Below are 8,315 nucleotides of genomic sequence, written 5' to 3'. Positions count from 1 at the left end.
TGTCCCGCCCAGCAGCTTGGCGAAAATGCCAGAGGCGCGGGCGGGGCAGCTGTGTAAATCAACACCCGGGCTGTGGTGAACCGTCCCGGATGCTAAACTCCCGTTGGAGGATTAGGCAGCTAGAAGGGATGTCTACACAGTGCCAGTTTAGCCCCTTCCCCGGTTCTCTCACTCACTTCTACCCATCCCAGAGGAGTGAAGCGAAAGAGGCTTGGCTGCCAGACTGGAAATACAACTGCTTTGCAGGAGTGGGGGCTGGGGGTGGCAAAGAGCCAGGGCGAGAGGGGCGGGGTGCCCTAGGCGGTGCGGAGAGGGAGGTAACGAAACAGAGGATGTCAGAGGAGCACCCCAGGTGGTCTAAAGACACCAATCTGTCAAGGCTCTTCTATCCCCCCATCCCCCTCCTTCAGCTTGGGCTGTTTCAGCTGAGATACCTTTATACCCCAGGTCTACTGTTCAGCCCCCTGGGGGTCCAGCTGCGGGCTGCACTTGCGTGGTGGGAGCGGGGTGCGAGGCCGGGTTCAGGCGCCAAGAGCAGTGAGAGAAGCTCTGGCTGCTCACTTTTGGTGACTCCAAATTACCCGATTTGTCCCCACTTTCTCTGGACGTCGAAGGCTCTCCACCCTCACCCAGCCTTCAAGCTCTCCAATCAATGACCTCATTGCAAAAGACAGTCTGAGCGGATGGCTCTCCTCCCTAATGGACCCGTGCCGGGAGCGGGAGCAATGACGCAATCGGAGCTGGTCGGTCCTGGCCACTTTGGATTGGCCGTGCGGGCTCATGGGGACCCCCCTTCCACTATCACTGGCATAAGAGCCGAGAGCTCCGCAGGGAAGTCTCCCACAGCAGGAGTTGTGTCCATCCGGGTGGACCGGCCGCTTGCACTCTCCCGCAACTCAAGCCTCCAGGTGAGGAACTTCTTCCCGCTCCACTTTAATAACCTGCTCTGGATTAGTTCATCCAATTTGCTCCACTTGCCTGCCTGCTTGCCTTTCCTTTGCCTCTCACGACCATCTCGGCGCAGCTACAGACAGGTGCTTCTAGCTCTCTGTCTCTCCTGGGAGCAGGCGGGTGGTTGGGGCCATCAGTGCATTTTCTTCTAAGTAACATCAGTGGAACCCCGAGCATCCCCAGGATTGCGCCTGGGTGCTGGAAGCTCCAAGAGTACAGATAGGAGAGTCTGCGGCCCTTGTGTTGGTGCCCGTCGGTGTGCAGCATCCTGCCGAGTTTGGTCGGCCTGGCGGTGCCCTGTGCGGTCTGTGTCCGCAGGGACCCCCTTTGGTCCCTGGGTCTGTGGAGCTCTGAGCCTTCCTCTGAGGCGCCTCCAGCCCTCGAGTGTCCCTGGGGCAGTGGCATGGACGTGAAGCAATGCAGTTAGCAAACCAGAACAGTGGGCTCAATTCGGGGTGCTGGCGCCTAAGATCTGCAGCCAAACTGCGCCCCAGTGCAGCCAGGAGACACTAGTAGCCGGCATGTTAAATTTTCCCCAAATTCAAACCCACAGCACTCTTCCAATTTCTGTTTCCCGCTTTCCTCTCCCCGGGCTTAGCAGGAAATTCAGCCTCGGGGAAGGTGCTCCTAGATTTCTCAGGGACTGAGAAGACAGGAGATTAAGTATACAGCAGGGTGGGTCCGTGCCTGGTTTCTGTAGAGGGCAAACGGTGTGGGTTTGTGTGCATGTGGATGTTTGTGGCTTCTCTCTGGCTTCCCACAGAACAGAGACAGAACTCACCCATTCTCACCCCAGGACACTTGTTTCTGCTCTACCAGGACATTTACTAAAATGTATCTTTTGAGATTCACAACAGCCCATCTGGCAAATGAACAGAACCAAGGCGTGAAGAGGTGGGGTAACCTGCCTGAGGGCACAAGGCAGGTGTGGCAGAGGCAGGACTGGAGCCTAGGTCTGTAGGCTCCAGGCCATGCTTGCTCTTGGTGCACATAACGTTATTCTCCTTTTACAGAGAAGCATCATGGGCTTCGGAAAGTCCTCCCCCTTCTTGGCTTTCAGCCTCTTGGTCCTGTGCCAGGCAGGTGGCCTCCAGGCAACACCACTCAGGTGAGACAACCCGAAGCTACTAGCCACTGCCCCTGGAACCTGGCAATTCTGTGCCTTTGGAGTCACAACGGAGGCTCCTAGTGAATCAATGCCCTCAGGTGGACAGTGGCCTGAAGCCCTGTGCACTGGGAGTGGGGAGAGAAGGGCACATTTTCAGGGCAAGTCACAGTGAGCAGGACTGGCTGCTTATCTTGGGGAGGCACCATACAGGGACTCAGAGCCTGTATTGGGATTGCCCCTCCCTAGGTCATCGGCCTTGGAGAGCCGCAGGGACACCACTGCACTCGCTGAGAACAAGTGCCTCCTACTGGCTGCACTGCTGAAGGCCTACATAGAGGGGAAGTTCAAAGGGCTGGAGAAGGAGGAGCAGGGGGAGCAGGAGACAGAGAACAGGTAAGGCTCCCCACCCACCTTGGCATATCCAGGAGGACATATCCTAGGCAGGTAGGGGAAACAACATCTGGCCAGGAGTCCAGCAGGCTGTCGTTCACCAGGCCCTGGAGCCCAGCCATTCTCATGCTCCATGGGAGACAGAGGTCCAGGGGCAGCTGGAGGGATTGTGGTTAGACATAAAAGATCCATTTCTGAAAGCTGTTAGGAAATGAAATGAGGAGGTGTGTCATCACCTTCTCTGGGAATTGGTCTTGCCCCACTGAGGAGACATCCCAGCATCAGATGAATTAAGACTGGTAAGTTTGAAGCCAGCAGGTGGACCCAGTATACCTCCGGATGTGTTAGAAATTTAACCTGTGCGTGCTGTTCTCTTACACCTGCAAGGAGCCTTTGCTGCACATGTGCAAGGTGATGCCAAAGGCCTTGCAGAGGGTGGGGTCAGGTAGAGCAGTGTCTGAGGTAGGATCTGTGGAGATGTGCATGCTGTTACTGGGCTGGGGAGAGCATCCTTCCCCACCTCCCTGTGCACTCTGGGCTTGGAGCACACACCAGCCCCTGCTCTGGCCCTGGCACTGCCCAGGCAGAGGCACAATTTGCACCTGCATCTGCCCTGAGAACCTCTCTGCAGAGCATGAAGGCCTGAGCAGCATGAGGAAGGCCAGAAAAGGTCACCCCTTTCCCACTGCAGCCCTTCCCCACACGGCCCTGGCTCAGCAACAGTCTGAGTTCTAATGGAGAATGTGTGAGCTGTCCTCCTGCCTGCCCCTCTGGCCCCTACTCTAAGTGACTCTAAGTGACTCTTTCCTGGTCTAACCTGCATGAATGCTCCCAGGGGCCAACCCAGTGCATGGTATTGTTTGACATGTCTTTTCCTAGCAGCCTGGGCAGCTCCAGAGCTAGGCGGTGCAGTAATCTGAGTACTCGTGTGCTGGGCACATAACTGGAAGTACATGAACAACTTTCATATGTTCTCTGGCATCGGCTTTGGGCTGAAACCCCTGGCAAGAAAAGGGATATAGCCAGCAGCTTGGAGAAGGGTAGCTACCCCAACTCTGAGTTGCCCCAGGATTCCAAGTGAAATCCTTCCACTCCCTCCTGATTTCCTTTCTTGCTCCCATTGAACTTCATACAAGCAGATTTCTGGCTGCTCTTAAAGCTGGAACTGGTAGCTTTGCTTATGACAGACAATGTTGAGGACCTCAGGATGGAAGGCAAGAGAGCAGGACCCATAGACCAGGTTAGAGATAAGAGAGAGGGAAGCCTCATGAGATCCTAGAGATCACGGCGGAGCCCTGCAATTCCTGCTTTATCCCTCGTGAATCATTCTTGATGAATAAACCTATTTTCTAAAAGGATTTATTCTGTGGTGGTCATTACTCTGGTCCCTCTTCAAGGCTTGAGAGTCCCCAGGGCCTATGTTTAAGAGTAACGTCTGCCTCAGGGTAGCTGGATACAGAGCTTGGTGAGTGGTCCCTGGGAACCAGCTCCAGCATCAAGAACAGGTGTTCTGAGGAGCATGTAATCACTTCTGGGAGAGGATTCTGCAAGCCCTGTTCTCTAAGCCTCTTTCAGGAAAGACTTCAGTGAATTTTTACTTTCCCATGGAAAGTGGTTTTGTTGGTGCCTATGGCTGGGGTATGGCTTCTGTGTGCTTCTTGTGTGTCCTGGGGTGGGGCTGGGCCTCTGCTGAGCACTCCTTCTTTATCCCAAGAGCATTATATGTACATGATGATAAGGGCAATGTTTCAGCATATAGCCCATGGTTAGGCACTGTTTTTTTTTTTTCTTTTTCTTTTTCATGAAGGGCTGCTAGCAAAGGCTGTCAGGCCATTTCCTCTAATAGCTTTGATAATTGCATTTAGGAGAAACACTTATTCTTAAGTGGTATGTTGAAGAGCTACAATCTTTTAGAGAAGGTCCCATGGGGTAGGCTCCTGACTCCAGCCTCTAAGTAACAGGCTTTCTCTTTTTTCTCCACCCTGCAAATCAGTGTCACTGTCGAGAAGAGATCCTGCAACACTGCCACCTGTGTGACACACCGGCTGGCAGGCCTTCTGAGCAGATCTGGGGGTGTGGTGAAGAGCGACTTTGAGCCCACCAATGTGGGTGTCAATTCCTATGGTCGTCGCCGTAGAGACCTTCAGGCCTGAGCTGCTAACTCACTCCAGGAAGGTGACTGCCCTTATACTGTTGGATGGGAGGGGAAGGGATTTGGAGGTTAACATCCACATTTTGAAATCCTCTGAACCTGGTAGGTCCTTCAGATCCTTCACAAGGGCAGGCTGCAGAGATACAATTTTTATCTTTCTGAGAAGAGAAATGAACAAAAAAAATGCTTGCTGAATTCAGAAAAGGAGAGTCCTACACACCTTAGCTAGGGCTACTCCTCAGTAAGGAACTCAGGTTCAGAAAGCCCTCAACTCTTGATCTGTGTTCACGGGTTCAGTCCAGAGGGTTGTAATCATAATACTACTGCTAATGTTCAGTGTGACCATTGATTGTTTTTATTTTCATTTGTTTTAAAAGCCTGCTTATATCTCATATCCATAATTTGTAAGTGCTGTTTAGTTAAAGAAGCACTTCTGTTCACTCACGTTCTTTTCAGTAATAATTATGTTTATTTTCTTCTTATTCTCCTAGTTCTCATTCTTCTCCTTTTAAAAAAAATTTTTTTTTCTTCGTCTCAGGTTACCATGAAGCTGAACTCACCACTTCCATTCACTTCTGCTGACAACAACTTGGTGAGAAGGCCCCATGGAAGATACACATGTTTGCATCCTAATAGATAACAACACCAACAAAAAGCACCCTTGTCAATCAAAAGGAATGAAATTGAATGCAAAACAAGCTAATTCCATATTTGTTGTGCATCCCTTTTGTATTTGATTCCATGTGTAGTAAATGTGATGGCATCTCTCATCAGCTCTTCTGGTGGCAAACTGGTCCTTTGAGAGAGCTATCCTGTTGACCATGGCAGCTTTGCCAACCCGTAGGGGGACATGAAATCATCACCTCTTGTGGCCTCTGTGTTGATGCTATGCTCTGTGGTAATGGTGATGCTATGCCTTGCTGTCTAAGAACCTGATTGTATAATTTGTTTAAGGAAATGTCAATATTGTGCCATTTGTGAACCTCATCAAGATTAAAAACATATTTTGGATACATGTGTTTCAAGAACCTGGTGATTTATTTCAACTTCTTTTCCTATGCGATAATAATAATAGTTGACATTTTTTGAGTGCTTACTATAGACAAGACAATGTTCTAAGGTAGCACATTATACCTATGAATTCATTTAATCTTCATGACAACTTTATGGTGTAGACCCCATTATTATTTCCACTTCACATCCGAGGAAATAGAGGTACAGAAAAGTGAAGTCCAAGGACACACAGACTCAGGTGCAGGTTTCCAGGGCTTATTGTTGGAACTGCTGCACTGCAGGCCTCTCGGCCATGGCTCCTGATGTTTGCCAGGGAACTGTGAGCCATTCTTTGACCCAGCTTCCTCACGTGGTGGACCACCAGGTGTAGACGAATGGAAAAATGTACACATATAAACAACCTAATCTTTATCTAATAAAATGGTTCTCTTCTATCCATTACTTCGTGCTACAGGGTGAATGTTTGTGTCCCCTCACCCTCCCCCCACCAAAATTTAGAGGTTGAAACCTAATAGCAAAGTGATGGTATGAGGATGGGGGGCACTTTGGGAAGTGATGAGGTTATAAGGGCAGTCCCCTCACCAATGGGATTAGTGCCCTTAAAAATGAGGCCAGAGGGAATTCCTTTGCTTCTTCCACTGCTGTGTGAGGCTGCAGGGAGAAGACTGCTGCGAATGAGGAAATGCGTCCCCACCAGACACCGAATCCACTGGTGCCTTGATCTTGGATTTCCCAGCCCCCAGAACTGTGAGAAATAAATATTTGTTGTTTTTAGGCTATCCAGCTTGTGGTATTTTGTTATAGCAGCTCAAATGGACTAAGACACTGACTTGGTTTCAGTAATCAATTTATGGTCAATGATATTACATCTATGTACCATCTATTCCCCTCGACCTGTGTATTATTACATCAATATATCCATACCTATTTCCCCATGTATACTAAATGAAAAATATTCTTTAAACATAACCATAATCTGCCCTGGCTGGTGTGGCTCAGTGGATTGAGCTCTGGCCTGTGAACCACAGGGCCCCTGGTTCGATTCCCAGTCAGAGCACATGTCTGGATTGTGGGCCATGACCCCAGTAGGGGGCATGCAAGAGGCAACCACACACTGATGTTTCTCTCCCTCTCTTTCTCCCTCCCTTCCCCTCCATCTAAAAATAAAATAAATAAAAATCTTAAAAAAAATAACCATAATCCCATTTAACAACTGAAATAAATTAATAGTAATTTCTTAGTTGTTTAATATCTCACATCTATTTAGGTTCAAATTCCTCAATTATATATGCATATGTATTATACATATATGTTATATAAAATATACTTATATATACATATGTGTATAAGATCAGAGCTCAAATTAAGGCTTCACATTGCTGCTGGTTGATACATTTTAAGTCGCCTGTAATTTAAAGGCTGCCCCCTCCAATTTTTTTTGCCCCTTCCTGCAATTTATTTGTTGGAGAAACTAGGTTATTGTCCAATAGATTTTCTCACATTCTGAATTTCGATGGCTACATCCCTGTGGTGAAGTGTATAACAGGTTCCCTTATCTTCTGTTTTTCTTGTGAGTCAGATCTCTAGTGAAAGTGGGGAAAGAGAAGTGGGAGAGGAGCTCAGAGAGGTAATGGAGGACTGAACATGGAGGACTTCTTAGGGTGTAGGGGAGACTGGCTTTCTATCTTACTGATATTCTATATTTGGTGTGACAGCATCCTCATACTTTGGTTCTTTATATATTGTTTCCTTGACTTATTTGAATATATATAAAACAGCTGATTTAGAATTTTTTGTCTAATAAGCTCAATGTCTGTGCTTCCTGAAGAACAATTTCTATTAACCGCCTTTCTTGTGCATAGAGACTATTCTTTCTTGTTTCTTTGCATGTCTCAATTTTTTTTGAAGACTGGACATTTTAAAATATAATGTAATGTGGAAACTTTAGAAATTGTATTTGCTTCCTACCACCAACTCTAGGTAGGATACGTAATTGTTTTTGTTGTAGTCGTTGTTGCTTGTTTGCTTAGTGACTTCTCTGAATCAAATTTTTAAAGTCTTTCTTCTTTGTCATGTAGCCACCGAAGTCTCTGCTTGGTTAACTTAGTGGTCAGTTAATGACTGAACAAATATTTTACTATGTAGAATCAATAAGCATCTCAGTCTTTATCAAGGGGCTCTGCATGCACATTGGGACACACCTTCAACACTCAACCAAGTAGTTGATAACTCTGCCATGGTTTTGACTTCCTGCTTGCAGACAGCCTCAAGGTCAGGTTTTTCCTGAGCATGCATGCAGCTCCATGCATGCACATGCTCTTCTATATTCCCAGAAATATGTTAGAGCTTTTCAAAGTTCTTATAGACATCACATTACCCAGATTGTCCTTTAATTATTTTTGGTTAGTCTATTATTTACTCCAAGTATTATCCGTTAGCTCAGGCATTTATGAATTTATGTAAGTGCCTGTTGCTGTTTTCAACAAATGCTCCCAAACAAATGTCAGATCAAAGAAAGACAGCATTGTAAATGGGGTCTTCCAAACGAATGAAGCTTTGAAGGAGGGCCACCCTCATTTGTTAGGCTGATGGGTTTTCCATGAAGTGGGGCTGTTAGTGCTCAGAGCTACCACTGGTTGGAGGGCGGGGCATGGGACTAAGGCAAGTGAAAATACCACAAAGTTCTCTGTTATTTCTGCA

General features: G+C 47.7%; 1 protein-coding gene across 1 annotated transcript; it reads left to right on the top strand.

The window, feature by feature from the left end:
* The first annotated feature begins 710 nt into the window (after window positions 1–710).
* Window positions 711–5,614, top strand: LOC112303345 (calcitonin gene-related peptide 2-like). Its single transcript, XM_024558909.3, has 5 exons — window positions 711–908; window positions 1,965–2,059; window positions 2,306–2,452; window positions 4,443–4,624; window positions 5,140–5,614. The coding sequence occupies exons 1-4, from the start codon at window positions 726–728 to the stop codon at window positions 4,600–4,602; spliced, it is 585 nt and encodes a 194-aa protein (XP_024414677.3). The 5' UTR covers window positions 711–725; the 3' UTR covers window positions 4,603–4,624; window positions 5,140–5,614.
* Window positions 5,615–8,315: the final 2,701 nt, after the last annotated feature.

Source organism: Desmodus rotundus, chromosome 5, assembly GCF_022682495.2.
Source record: "Desmodus rotundus isolate HL8 chromosome 5, HLdesRot8A.1, whole genome shotgun sequence".
NCBI lineage: Eukaryota > Metazoa > Chordata > Mammalia > Chiroptera > Phyllostomidae > Desmodus > Desmodus rotundus.
The sequence above is the reverse complement of the archived record's forward strand: the minus strand, read 5'-3'. Positions and strand labels throughout refer to the sequence as shown.

Coding starts and splice junctions, on each gene's coding strand:
- LOC112303345 (XM_024558909.3), top strand. CDS start 726: ATGACGCAATCGGAGCTGGTCGGTCCTGGCCACTTTGGATTGGCCGTG. Junction 2,060..2,305: donor CTCCAGGCAACACCACTCAG/GTGAGACAACCC, acceptor GCCCCTCCCTAG/GTCATCGGCCTTGGAGAGCC. Junction 2,453..4,442: donor GAGCAGGAGACAGAGAACAG/GTAAGGCTCCCC, acceptor CCTGCAAATCAG/TGTCACTGTCGAGAAGAGAT.